The sequence below is a fragment of the Culex quinquefasciatus genome, chromosome 3, assembly GCF_015732765.1.
Source record: "Culex quinquefasciatus strain JHB chromosome 3, VPISU_Cqui_1.0_pri_paternal, whole genome shotgun sequence".
Classification (NCBI taxonomy): Eukaryota; Metazoa; Arthropoda; class Insecta; order Diptera; family Culicidae; genus Culex; species Culex quinquefasciatus.
This window is the reverse complement of record NC_051863.1, coordinates 108787376-108801415: the sequence shown is the minus strand read 5'-3', so window position 1 is coordinate 108801415 and position 14040 is coordinate 108787376. Positions and strand designations below refer to the sequence as shown.

Genomic DNA, 14040 nt, shown 5'->3' with positions numbered 1-14040 from the left:
TGGGGCAGCGAGGAGTGTGGTGGAGGAAAAGACAACACTCAAAAGGTGTGAAATTGACTCAATTTTTTGTTAACACACACGCAATAGTCGCGAGCTATAGCGAGTGACGACATTTTGTATCAGATTCCAATGATCACTTAAAAATAATCTGCAGAATTTTTTATTCTTTGCGTCCCATCCAATACTCGTTCAACGGCAGCGAAATTATGGGAATATATTTTTATCAAACTTGGTTTATGTCGAAACAGCTAGTCTCAGGATAAGCAGGTATTTAATATGAGAAAATGAAATGGTTTATTACTACTGAACAATTCACTTCAAGAATGCAAACCTTCTAACAAGCGTCGGGTTAGCATCCCTGACAGCCAATCCAAAGATGATAGTTCGAATCCCAATTGAAACAAAACAAATCTTCTGCTTTTTGCCATACATTTTGACGATTTTTTCCATACAAACTTCAAGCAATTAAAGGGGTTCCAGTGGTCAGAATGAGCTCAAATTTTTAATTTAGTCTAGTGATGGGCCAATCTTTAATTTCAGGGGGAAGCCCCGAGAAAGCCCGATTTTGGGCAACCCCAATGATCATATTTTATGAATTTTTGAAATTCCAATGTTCAATACCACAGTACATAGTACTTTTTTTTCAGCACCACTTAAGTAACCACAAGCACTTAAGAGCGAGTCCACGAGCAAAGCATACCCATCTCGCATCGACCTCACCAATCTGCCACCAATCAGGGGATGTTTTTTTCATATAAAACTAGCATCTGGCCAAAATATGAGCACTCTAGGTCAACGGGAAGTTGGGCAAATCAGGACAAAAATTTTGAAGGTTCAACAATGTCAAAAATCTTTAAAAGGCTATAACTTAAGCAAAATTTAATTTAATTTCAAAATTCAAAATACATCTGAAAGGTCTTAAAAATGCAACAAAATGCAGGGAGAAGCATCCCAATTGGTTAAATCTTATTGGCATTTTAGTGAAAAGATAGCACACTTTTTAAACTCAAATAAAAAAGTGTGCCATCCAGATATCAACTTGATTCGACCTGCAGCTTGTAGGGGACATCTGGGACTACCATCTGAGACTGAGAACGCTTTGGGTAAGGTAGTTTAACATATTAAATAGACACTTTTACTGATTGTGATTTTTGCTCGGGGACCCCTAAGATCCCATTTCCTGGTGATAATTTTATCATATTCGTGTTATAGCCTCTTTTAAGAATTTTGACGTTTCTGAACCTTCAAACTTTGTGTCCCGACTTACCCCACTTTCCGTTGACCTAGAGTGCCCACATTTTGGCCAGAAGCTAGTTTATGTGTACAAACAACCCTTGAAAATTTCAGGCAGATTGGTGAGGACCAAACGACATCCCATACAAAGGGGTATGCCCTGTTCGTGGACTCCTGGACTTGCTCTTAATTGAAGTATTGATTCAGTACTAAATCAGCAGTTCAATCACAAATTTTAGATTTGATCTTTTTATTCTTTTATTATATTCGAAACTGTACCACATTTAAAAGTTTAAAAAAAACTGCTGTCTATTTTCAGACTGCATTCCCAATTCACCCAAGTTAACGGTACACGATTAAATTATTTAAGGACAAATTATCAATAAGTTCATTCAAATATTAGGTATTGAATTGGGTGAATAGGAATAAGAAGGATAATTTATCTAGCGATTAAAAAAAAGATGAAATATTACATTCGCTGTCGAATATACATTGGAGTAATGAAAACGACTTATCATTCCTGCTACATTTAAAATGTTTATTATCAGTTTCTCGAAAAGAATGCTAGTTTTTCGGAATCAAAAAATATATTTATCATTTTTAAAGTGAAGAAGAAGAAGACTTCCATCATTGCCATGATTTTTTGTTTAAAGATATAAATTTTGCGTTGCTATCAATATTTTGACAAAATTTCTTCTACAAGTTGTTCAGTATAGTGCCCTACACATGCTGATGTCCCTTTCCTTGCAAAGTTGTGGAAATTGTCATTAATCAATGATTTCCAACTAGAACGTCAATGATTGTGCCACAAAATTATATAAATTTTGAAACATATTTGATTTAAACCAAAAATTCTTTCAGTGGCTTCAATAAGGCAACAACTGGCTTATGCTGATTTATTTTGGTGCAGAAATTTGTTACATTTAATTCAATACAGAGAATTTTAGAATGATGATCAACGGCTTCACCTTAAGAAATATTTGTACTTTTTTTGCCGCTAAAAACAACATAATCGTTCTTAGCCCCAATGGTTTGACACCAACTGTTGTCTTCACAGTAGGACGTAACATTAGGCGTGTTCAAGCAAAGCTACGTCCTATTGAAATATTAACTTAGAACGGAAACTTTTGTTTTGTTCAGTGGTTCATCAAATTAGTTAAATGATTACTCAGGTTTCCAAGAATATTCGAGTTTTAAATATTTTCAAACTATTCATAATATTGTATGTTTTTCCATCCGACACCTAATGTTGGCATAGAGCTTCTGAAAAGCGTTTCCAATCGATAACAAGTAATAAATAGATTCATTAGAAGTGAGTAAGCAAGTTTTTTTTTCAAAAGTACACATAAACTGTGATAAGCCTCCACTCTTTTCTGGCTAAACGTTACTGTTATTAGTTTTGAACTAGTCTAAATGCTGCAATTTTTCAAATTATTTGCTAATTGGGTCCTAAAATGAAGCTTGGATTGCTGATATTATTGTTTACAGCGATAAAGCTTATTTTTATGAGTACAATGACCCTTTGTACGATCACAAAGAGTTTAAAATGAATCAATTTGGAAAAATTAGCCTAGCGCTCCTTCTTGACTGAAAAGTTCCTACTTGACAGCTCGTTCCAAGGGGACCGTAGTGGATCCATCGAAAAAATGTTGTCTTGTCAACATTTTTTTTGCATTAAAATGAAAAAAAGTGATCAGAAATGGCTTTTAATCGTGTTTTTTACCGTTGTACAAACAAATTGACATAGGGCTTTAGTACCCAATTAAATACACTTGTCAATTGAATCTGAAGAAAAATATTTGTAGAAATGTACCATGTAACCACTGAACCTAAAATAAGTCATAAAGCTGTCCTGGCACAACGGAAGTAAAAAAATATTTTAAAAATAAAACAGGTATTTTAATCGATCTTCATTCAAATGCAAAATAGAATTTCAAGTTTTGAAAGTATGTTTTTTCCAGTTTTTTTTTAACATTAATTGTTAATTTTTATTGGAAGGCAACATTAATCTATCAACACTTCTGACTTATTTCCTCTTAAACTGTTTTGAAAGTTTTGATTATTAATTATAACATAAACTGAACAATCCTGTTGAATGATATTTTTTAAATTACCAAGCAATTGTCTCACATTGTCACTTTACTTCTGTTTAAATGTATCTTTTCCAATTATTCTTTAATTTCTTCACTTTTTAACTTTTGTTACTTACCTTTATTGCACTTAACAACTAAAAACATATATACGATCCTAGTACTAATTCTAACCAGAACCAAGAAATCCACCTCGACGCAGCACCTGAAATTCTCAGCTTCCGCACCTTGCTAAACTATAGAACAGCAAAATTTCCACCCCACGGCAAACAAGAATTTTCACCGTCGTCGGTTGGTTTGCGGAGAGTTTCCGCGCCGAGTCGGCCAAGACCAGCAGCAGCAGGTTGAGCAAAATGAAGCGCGCGCTCTTCGCGAAGTTCTCCCGCGGGTTGGTCCCAGCAGGCTGCCTCTTCCCGGTGGTGGTGGTGGTGGCAGCTCCTGTACGCATGCACCACTGTTTTGTGTTGTTTCTTCTTTCTTTCTAGAGAGGTACCGGCACCACAGCAGCTCGACACAAGTTTGAGTGGTGAAAAACGATAGAAAGGGATGGGGAGATGGAGCGCGTATAGTCGTGTGTGGTGAAGACACGAGGAGAGCAAGGCGCTTGTGGTGGTGTGTACGTGTACGCGTGAGAGAAGTGAGGAGTAGTTGCGCACTCGTTCTGGTACGAAATGGTTGCAGGTGAGAGCGAGGGAGAGCGCAAACGGAAAGGGGTGGAGCCAAGGTTTTGACGTTGAAGTTGGAAGAACGGAATGAGGTGAGATCAGCCAAAGTGGTGAGGTGAAGTGGATTTCGTGCGATGGTGTGTGTGTTGGTGCGATGAGTAGCGAACGAAGTGTGCCTTGAGCGCGACGCTGTGTCTTGTGTTGTGCTGTGGACCAGCTAGGCCTACTGCGAGTGTGTGCGTGGAGTCGTGTGTGGAAGAGCGACAGCAAAAAACGATCGAGTGAGACACGGGAACCACACCGAGTGCGGTGAATAGTTGAATATATTGTTTAGTCAACTTCTATGATTCGGAGCGTTTGCACGTATATGTCTCGATTGTGCGTGTATATTTATTAATTTATTTTTTATTTTACACACAACGTTTCTTTCCTCCTGGAGCGTTCGTCGTGGAGAGTGTGTTTTGCTTGAGATCTGAGCACCGCGCGATGACAGTACGGCGGTCGACGACGTAGCAGCGACGTGAAATCCGTTTTTCACCCGAGATCGTAAAACAATTTGGACAAGCACACACAGGTCGTGAACAACAGAAAATCGTGAACGTGAACGCCGCGAACGAGTCAAGTTCTGGCCAGTGATTGCGTTGACAGCGAAGGTTGGTTGACGCCGCCAAGTGACAACGAGGAAAATTTGAGTAACGAAAAATATCCAGTGAAATGTGAAGATAGTCGTTATCAAAAGACGTACCTGATACCTGAAATCTTGGAAGCGAGTTGATGCAAAAGTCAAGAACCAGCATCAGGCCACACTTGGTTTGTGACAACTGAGTGGGACTGCCATAGCGATCCCGAGTGAGGGTGAAGAAAACAAGAATAGCATCAGCAGCAGCAAGTGATCTAAACCGAAGAGCGCGCGCGGGATGTGTGCATAAGTGTGTTTATGTTTTGATCGTTTTTTTGTCAGTCGCGCGCGAGAGTTCTTTATGGTTCCCGGCCGGAGAGAGAGAGAGAGAGAGCGGGGAAAAAAAGGAACCCAAATAAATGCCACAATTAATTTGAATAATCTTGAATGAAGAAACAGAAATTAACATAATTCGTATACTCGCGGGACGCAGTAGCGGCTTGAAACAGCATCCAGTGGCGAACACCGAACGCAAAGTTGTACGCGCGAAGATACAAACAAGAAACTAAGAATACGGTTGAAAATTCCAGCGCCAGTAAAACAATTTGAAAGAGTTGGAGAGAAGCAAAGAGAAGTTATTAGCGAAGAGTAAACACCTGAGCGATGATTGATTGATTCTAGCTCTGCACTGGAGAATTGAATTATCGAAACTCACACACAGCCAGCAGCAGCAGCAGCAGCTTGGAAGCAAACACACAACTTAAGACAACGGCTCAGTGTGGACGCTGAAAGAGGAAGACAAATAAAACAAGTCTCTGATTTGATTACTTTGACGTGATCGACATTTTTTGTGAGTGTGTCTCCAGCGCGAGAGATCATCGGTGAGAACCAGGCGCGACCTGTTACTGCGGCCAGTGCAGGTTTCGGGTGAAACCTGATAGTAAAACGGGACAGCAAACGCCAAACGCCGGAATAAGGGCAGTGGAAGAAGCAAATTTTCGGTGCCGCTGAGGCGTGTTATGCTAGTGAACCATTTTTGTTAATATCGGAAAACTGAGCCCAAATTTGGAGCCCTACCCCGCCAGCGTGGACGGGCTTAACAGCCCGAGAGCGGTGGGGATGGCCGCTACCACGTACATATCGTCCAGCGGGGAGTTGGATATGGCCTTGGGCGGCGGATATCATACATCTTCACCGCGGAGTGCAGCCGATGCAAACGAGATGAAGTACATGCATCACCACCACCACCAGAGTCACCACCACGTGCCCTCGAGTCCTAGTCCTAACCCAGCCGGTCTGGGTGGCGTGACGGGTGGACTGGGCGGCGTAGGTGGTAACCCATGGGCCGCACTCCAGCCAACCGATCCTTGGGCCCTGCACTCTCACCATCCTCACAGCCACCCGCATGCGACAGACGTGAAGCAGGAAATGCATTTATCGCAACAGGCCCGGGCACAACAGGGCATGGCCTCACCACATGCTTGGCACGCACCGGTACATCCTGGAACGCACTACGCGACCGGGGGATCTCCACTGCAATACCACCATGCAATGAACGGTATGCTCCACCATCCTGCTCATCCTGCTCATCACCAAAGTGCACCACCTATGCATCCCTCGTTACGGGGTGAATCGCCTCAGCTACACATACCACACCACCACCTGCAAGGCGATCGGGACGTGAGTGCCGGTGAGGAAGACACCCCAACGTCGGACGATCTGGAAGCATTCGCAAAGCAATTCAAACAGCGACGAATCAAGCTCGGATTCACCCAAGCCGACGTCGGTCTAGCCCTCGGTACCCTCTATGGCAATGTTTTCTCCCAGACAACGATATGTCGATTCGAGGCTCTACAGTTAAGTTTTAAGAATATGTGCAAGCTAAAGCCACTGCTGCAGAAATGGCTCGAGGAGGCTGACTCAACGACGGGATCGCCGACCAGTATCGACAAGATTGCGGCACAGGGTAGAAAACGGAAAAAGCGAACCAGCATCGAGGTGTCCGTGAAGGGCGCACTCGAGCAGCACTTCCACAAACAGCCCAAACCATCTGCCCAAGAAATCACATCGCTTGCCGATTCGTTGCAGCTCGAGAAGGAAGTGGTCCGGGTATGGTTCTGCAACCGACGGCAGAAGGAAAAGCGAATGACGCCACCGAACACGATGGGCGGCGACATGATGGACGGAATGCCACCAGGGCACATGGGTCACGGTGGACACGGCTACCATCCGCACCACGATATGCACGGTAGCCCCATGGGTACGCACAGCCACAGCCACAGTCCGCCCATGCTCAGCCCTCAGAGCATGGGAGGTGGAGGGCACCATCAGCTTACGGCCCACTAGCAATCAGAGCACCAGGAGTCCAGCAATAACCCGGCGGTATTCCAACCGATACACCATCCGGCGATAATGCAACCGCATCATCACCACCATCATCAGCATACCGCCGCTGCCGTCTCCTCCGTCGCTGGCAACAGCTATAGCATAGCATCGACCACCACGAATACCTCTTCGCCACCGTCGATGACGTCGCCATCTACCGGGGCACCGATGCCCGGCGGATCGCCCTCATCTTCGGCGGCGGCTGCTGCTCAAATGTACATAGATCATAGGCATCACCAGCAGCAACAGCAGATGCACGCTAGACGGATATTTCAAGAATGGACTCTGCAGTTCGGACCAACCGGATCTGCGACTGGTGCACGATATCTCAACTAAGGACCCTCTCCAAGGACGGGGTCTTTCCCAACCGTAAGAAGAAGACGAAGATCAACATTCCCACAAACGGCAACAACAACAACAACAACTGCAACTTATATGAATACAACACACGAAACCAATAAGATGCAAGCTAGTAAAATATTAAATAATTTGATGCCCCCCTTAAATAAATTGTTTAAATAAAAGTTTAAACTCTAAACAACACACAAAAATCAAGCAAAAAGTGGTGACTTAAATACAATTGGTGAAACTCCGATCGAAACTGTGTTTACCTGTACATAGAAAAAGAAAACAAAACAAAAAATATGCAAAGTAAAACAAGTAATGAAAGTAAGCTAAATATAATCAGTACCGCGTAAGAAATGTATGCAAAACTTAGAATTTATAAATGAGATAACAAAAAAACAACAAAAAAAGCAAAACACACAACAGAGCTAGTTAGGAATGAATGGAGAGCGCGCGCGGAATTCCAAGAGCAAAACCAGAGAAGTTCTAGTGATATATATAAAAAATGAGTAAAGTAGCACCGAAAACCCACGAAAATGATACCACAAAAGTGTGTGAAATGTATAAAAAATGAGCGAAACAAAAAATATACTTTGTGCAAAATAGAAAATCTAACCATCGAAAAGTGAGTTCAAGCTGTAAGTATTCTTATCCAAGTGGGCACTGCGTTGCAGATTTTTCGTGATTGGCCGACGGCAGTTCGTGGCTTGCTTAGATTCCAAACTTTTGTTTTGCAAAAAAAATTAAACTGGTGGCAGATTTTTGTACTGCCGGCCAAGGTGTTAGCGTTGCGAGGGAGATCCAACGGCGACGTCCAAAACGATTCCGGCCAAATAATCGTGAAATTGCTCTGCGGCAGACCTTCGGGAATACCCCGGGGTTGTTCGCTCGTTGCCGGGTGTGTGTGTATGTGTGCACGAGGTCGTAAATTTTTGAAGTATCGTTTTGTTTTCTGGGCCTGCTTTGTTTCTTCCTTGCACATCCTTGATTCTTCCTTGAGTCGATGCGCCCCGCTTGCTGTGTGCGTGTGCGTGTCCTGTGTGTCTCGTGCGGGAAATTTCCTGTTCAGGAAATTCCGGTAGTATCCTTTTACGACCCGGAGCCCCGACGGCAGGCCGATTAGTGATGATTGTTTTTTCGTCCTGTTGCTTTCACACCTTTTCGGCTAAAGTGTCCTTTCGTGTTGGCTTGCTAAGCTATAGCCCAATTCGCTAGGTCAACAAGGGGCAGGGCTATCGATGGTTGTGCCGTTCCCTTTTTGCGCTGGCTTCTTCTTCCGATTTCTTCCAATTTCTGGAGATTCTTACGGAATTTCCCCGTAATCGTCCCGGTGACGAGTATTTATAGCTTGTGACCCCCGGGATGGTTTAAACCTGGGAAATTCCTCGCCACACTCTTCGCAAAGAAGGTCGCAAGAATGCTGAGAATTGACTTTCGATGAAAGATTTCCTAGTTTGAGTGTCCACCAATGTATACCGAACCCCCTTGGTATACATAAACGCAAGCAAAATATTTGTAAAACAAAATGTGAGATCAAACATAAAACAAACACTAGACAGATGTAGAGATGCGTCAGATGGAATCTATAAAATCAATACAAAAAACTGTGTACGAAACAATTACAAAACATAGAATACCAATATTTGTAAGGTCGGATAAGATCTACGAGGAGAGTAAAATCCCCAGCAAAAGTGCGTTCATCAAACATTCCAGAATAAAATTCCTTGTTTAATGCTCAAAAGTACACACATTTTTTGTTCTTTTTTAATTTCGTGAAATCCCTCAAACTTGATATTTTTACACTAAAACCCCGATGGTTTGACAACGATATTTGCCACCTCTTTTGTGCGAAGCTCATACGCTCTACCAATTGTTAGTTTTGCTAGTGTGCATGAGAATCGTGTAAAAAGTGACAGGTCGTCATTTTAGTTTGGCTTTATCAAACCGACGGGATACAAACTAAAGGATCAAATTAAATGATGTTAAATCAGTAGGTTAGTGTAACATGCTTTTTATCTATTTTCACAAGCTAAAAATTCAACTGTTGAAAAATTCTTTCAATTAAAGATATTCCTTACTTGTTTTTGATGGAATTGGTTAAGAAGTCATTTGCAGTTTGTAAATCAACAAAAGATACTAATTCTTTATCCGTTCAATTTAATACGCGTTGTTTTAAAACTAAGTGGGTTCACTCTTGATTGAAAACATTAATTATAATCAAATAACATTAATTCATTTAACAACTAACTAAATTCAGATGTTTGAAAACAATTTTAAACAATTGCATTAAAAAATTATTCTGCCGTTTTTATTTGAATATCTTTGTAAATTTCTCCTTAACTAATTCTCCCACAGTTTGGATGACATAAAAATTGATTTAAGAAAAAACAACAATGGCTGAGTTTTTTGCACTTAGAAAGATTTTTTCTTACATTTCCGTGAATTTGATTTTTTAAACTCTACATTTGACATACATGTTTCATCTCATTTGTTTCCGAATCAAACCAAAACATTTCGTTGCTACGCAAAATTCGCACAATTCGGCAGTTTCGAAACCTCCTACTTTCCACGTGCAACACGCATTTTATACGACGAAGCAAAATCGAGCAAAGAAAAAAAAACTTAGCTTAACGAATAGGTTTAAACAAAAAAGATAAAAAAGACAGGGTAAAATTATAAAAGTAAATGAAAATACCAACCAAGGTTTACGTTTGCGTTCTCTAGAAATCAATTTCGCTCAGTTTGGCCAGTAGTGCCGTTCCTGAACATAGGGCGGTATTTGTTTGTTCTTGGGTTCTTGTTACAGTCTTCTCACTCACATACTTTGAATTGGGTCATTTATTTCTCGAAAATCTTGGTGTAAAACAACATTTATTTTTTTCTCAAGCTTGGCAAGCGAAACAAATAATAGACTCGGAAATCGACTTAACTCTATATTTATGTGTTACACGTTTTGAATCAAAAATAAACTGTAAATCGCGAAATCTCAATTTTGTTATTTAATGTGTAGAGAAGAAAAAATAAACGAAAACGACGACAAAGAGTTTAGAGATGAGGATAAAAAACAAAAGCTTATAATTCTACGATTAGTTAATTGTGAAATCGTGAAACATGATTAAACTTAGTACGAGTTTAAGTAAAAGAAAAAAAAATACAAGCAAGTCATGTATAAGAAAGCAAAACGTACATTACACTTGATTATTGAGGAATCTCCCGCATAAGCAAAATAATAAGTGTAGAAGTGAACAAACAAAAAATCCAACCCATGCAAGTATATATAAAGTGAAAATACAAAGCAAAATTGTACTAAACATCTAATAAGTTTTGTCGACTGTAAATACTTGTAGAAAGACGTGTTTCCGCTCGGTTTGTTTTCCGTTTCCGTATTTCACTCCGTTGCTAGTGAAGAGAGTTCAAGAATTTTCTCGTGAACTATTAGTACACTTTTTTTTTCTTGTTTTGTGTTTACATACGTAAATGAGATTTGTTTGTTCAAAATCAAATTAGGCAATGCAGAAAAGAAAATCAAATACTTTATTGAAAGTAAAGTCAGCCCGTAAAGAGTTTAGTTTAAAAAACGCAACCAACATTCCAGTGCGATTGGAATCGATCGCAAATTCCCAACAGAGACAGGACTTAATTATTGGTTTAGTTTTATTCGTGTCTCGTTTCTTGCAAAGATTATTTTTACTCTGATTTGTAAGCAAAACAATGTGACAAGAAAGCACACACACACAGAGAAGAAAGATTAAGATAAGTAATTAATTATTAGAGTTATTATTATTCTATTATAATTATTATACACGAAGAAAAACCAATTTTATTAAAAATATTTATGATGAAAACAAAAATACCCAGCATTTCCTTTGATTTGACGCTTCGAAAAACAGACAACAAAAAACTCTCAACAAAGTTTTCCATTTTGGGGTTGCTTGTCTCGTTTTGGTGTTGGTGTCTTTTCTCCCCAATTCTAAACGATGTTGGTGGTGGTGTTTGTAGCTTTTCCTGGACCAAATCTCGCAGTCTCCCCACGAAAAACTCCAAACGGTGACGACACCAACACCAGCGCAGTCAAAGCAAGCGTCGGAGTGGGAAAATCCGAGAATCTCCAACAAATACACCCACAGTGGAAGAGCATGCCATGGCAAGTTGAGAGTGAGAGTACCTGCGTTTTCCTCAAATTTCCACCGTCGTCGTTGATCTTGCGGGTTGTGTGTGTGTGTGCGTTGGATGCTGTGCATGTCCTTTCTGTCATGATGTCCTCCGTCGCGGGGGGCTTCCGACGATGATGGCCAATGATGACGGTTTGGGGGGGCTAGCCGACGTTTCCATGGAAACTGTCTCGCGCTTTCCCCCTTGGAGCATCTGTGTGAGTGAGTATGAGTGTGTGTGCGTGCGCACCGTGAAAACAATGTACTGCCGCCGGTGACTTGGATTTATGTTGCTTTTCTAGTGCTAGTAATGTGGCCTACTACGATGACTAGCTCTCATCGCCGAAGAAATTTGCGTGCGTTTGCGCGCGTGTGTGTGTGTGTGTGTGATGGCGGCGGCGGCGACTGTTTGTCATTGTCACTGTGGTATAGTGTGGTGTGGCACAAGTGTCATCATCGCTCAGTGTCATCACGCGTGAGACACGGTCGACTCTGTCGCCATTTTAATGATGATGGAGGCGGTTTTGTCGTCCGCACCACCACCAGCGCCATCTCGGAGAGGCACCTGAAACGAACCGACGGCTGTTGGTGTTGTTGCTGCTATTGTTATGCGTTCCGGTTGTGTTGGATGAGTCGTTTTGGCGGTTGTTGGAATGTACAACGCGGCGGTAAGTACGACCCCAAGCCAGCACAACTTTACTCGCACACTCTCTCGTCGGTTAGCTTGAAGTTGGAATAGCTGAGCAGAATGGCTTTAAAGTTTGCTGGAATTTTGTCAGGTAAAGTCGGGGGTAGTTTGTTTGGGATAAAATGACTAAATTTAAGCTAATAATTTTTTTTTTTGACTAAATAACATTACATTTGAAGATAAAGCCGTCAATCATTTTCAAAGAAAATTCATCATGACTCTAATTGCTATATATTGGATGCTTTATGATGAATGTTTTCACCTTAATACTTTCTCAATTAATTCTCACCAAAAGTTCACGTTCTTGGTTTAATATGGGGGTTGAACAAAATTTTAAATTGATCTAGAGTAAAATGAGAAATATATAGAATATTTTGTAGAGTTATGTTGACATTTGGATATGAATTGAAAATAGAAGTAGCTATGCGGGAGACATAACCGGAACGGAGTTGGATATCATAAATGACGTCAGTTTTGTAAATATCGTGGCATCTCCTGGACTTTGGAAACATTTCGATATTTGCTCAAATTGATATCAAATTGGAAGTTAATAGTTTTACTAAATATCACTACAAGAAGTCTTTTCAACCATGCATTTCGGTATTAAAAATATCTCAATCGCTCATGTTTTAAGTCATGTGAACTCTGCTGATTGCATTTAAAAATCATTTAATCAATTTTGGGAATTGTATGATTTAATGATCACTTGCGAAATGTGGACAACCATTTTTAATTCCCTTTAAAAAGAAGCTTAAAAATGGTACTTTTACTGATACTAAATACGACAAAATACCTACATCTGTTTCATCAACTCTTGTGGAATTTTTGTTGATTTTCGCAATAAAACTTAAAATTAAAAATAAATCTTATCATCGGTCATTCTATGTGCAAACTGTTGTTCACGATAGTATCTCTCCAAATGAAATTTAAAAGATGACTGTAAGGGCACAAAAGCGTTGCCACCTGATTTTGTTTATTATTGATTCTCGGAGTGCAGATTTATAATTGGAAACTTAGGGAATCCCACACCTTAGATATGTTTTTGAGACTTTTTCAAATCATTTCAAGGGCTCCTCGATCATGAAATTATCTTTAATTGATTTTATGATTTGATAAATCGAATCCTGTCTGAATCAAGACTAACATTTCAAATGCGCCAAGCTTTCAATATTACGCCCTTTTGAAATATTAGTGTTGATTTAAAAATAATGAAAATGTTTTTTTTCGAAAATATCAAAAAATTTCACAAATGTTTCATATTTTAACATTGAAAATCGGACCTTTAGTTGCTGAGATGTCGACATTAGAAAATGGTGGGTTGTTTTGGTGAGACTTAGAAAACATCAATTTTTCTGTTTTTAAATCTTTGCATTGCAATATCTCAGCAGCTAAAGGTCGTGTCAAACAAGTTCAAGAAAGCAAAATATAGAGAATTTTCTCAGCTCTTCACAATTTTTTTTTAAATGTGGGCAAACGTGGGCACTAATTTTGAATAATTGGGCGTCATCCATAAAGTACGTACGCTCTTAGGGGGAGGGGGTTACCGTAGGTGTGACAAAATGTGACGAAGGGGAGGGGGTTTGCGAGACTGTGACGTCACGCTAGGCTTTTTTAATATTGCATAATATTAATTCGTAATGTACACAATTACATTAAATCCTTCTTTCTAAAATTTTTGCTTACTATTATTTAGAATTATCACATTATCAATTATTATATAGTCACTTTTTTTTATTCAGCTGGAACTTCAATATTTTGCAAATACTTGCTCGATAAAAATAAATGGCTTGAAAGCAGGATGTTCATAACAAAACTGCTATAAACGGTTTGAACTTATTAGATACAAAGCTGTGAAAAACAGTTT

General features: G+C 40.0%; 2 protein-coding genes across 3 annotated transcripts in view; both read left to right on the top strand.

Annotated features, from left to right (window-relative positions):
* Window positions 1-4311: 4311 nt before the first annotated feature.
* LOC6053413 (POU domain protein CF1A) lies at window positions 4312-10489 on the top strand. Its single transcript, XM_038261610.1, is given in 1 exon segment — window positions 4312-10489. A coding segment is annotated over 1 exon segment (1602 nt). The 5' UTR covers window positions 4312-5726; the 3' UTR covers window positions 7329-10489.
* A 1314-nt stretch (window positions 10490-11803) lies between these two features.
* The window catches only part of LOC119770523, a 68574-nt gene continuing 66337 nt past the window's right edge, over window positions 11804-14040 (top strand). For both annotated transcript variants that reach the window (XM_038265545.1, XM_038265546.1), the window contains exon 1: window positions 11804-12156. In XM_038265545.1, the coding sequence (XP_038121473.1) occupies window positions 11814-12156 (343 nt within the window). In that variant the 5' untranslated portion in view covers window positions 11804-11813. The remainder of the gene's footprint in view (window positions 12157-14040) is intronic.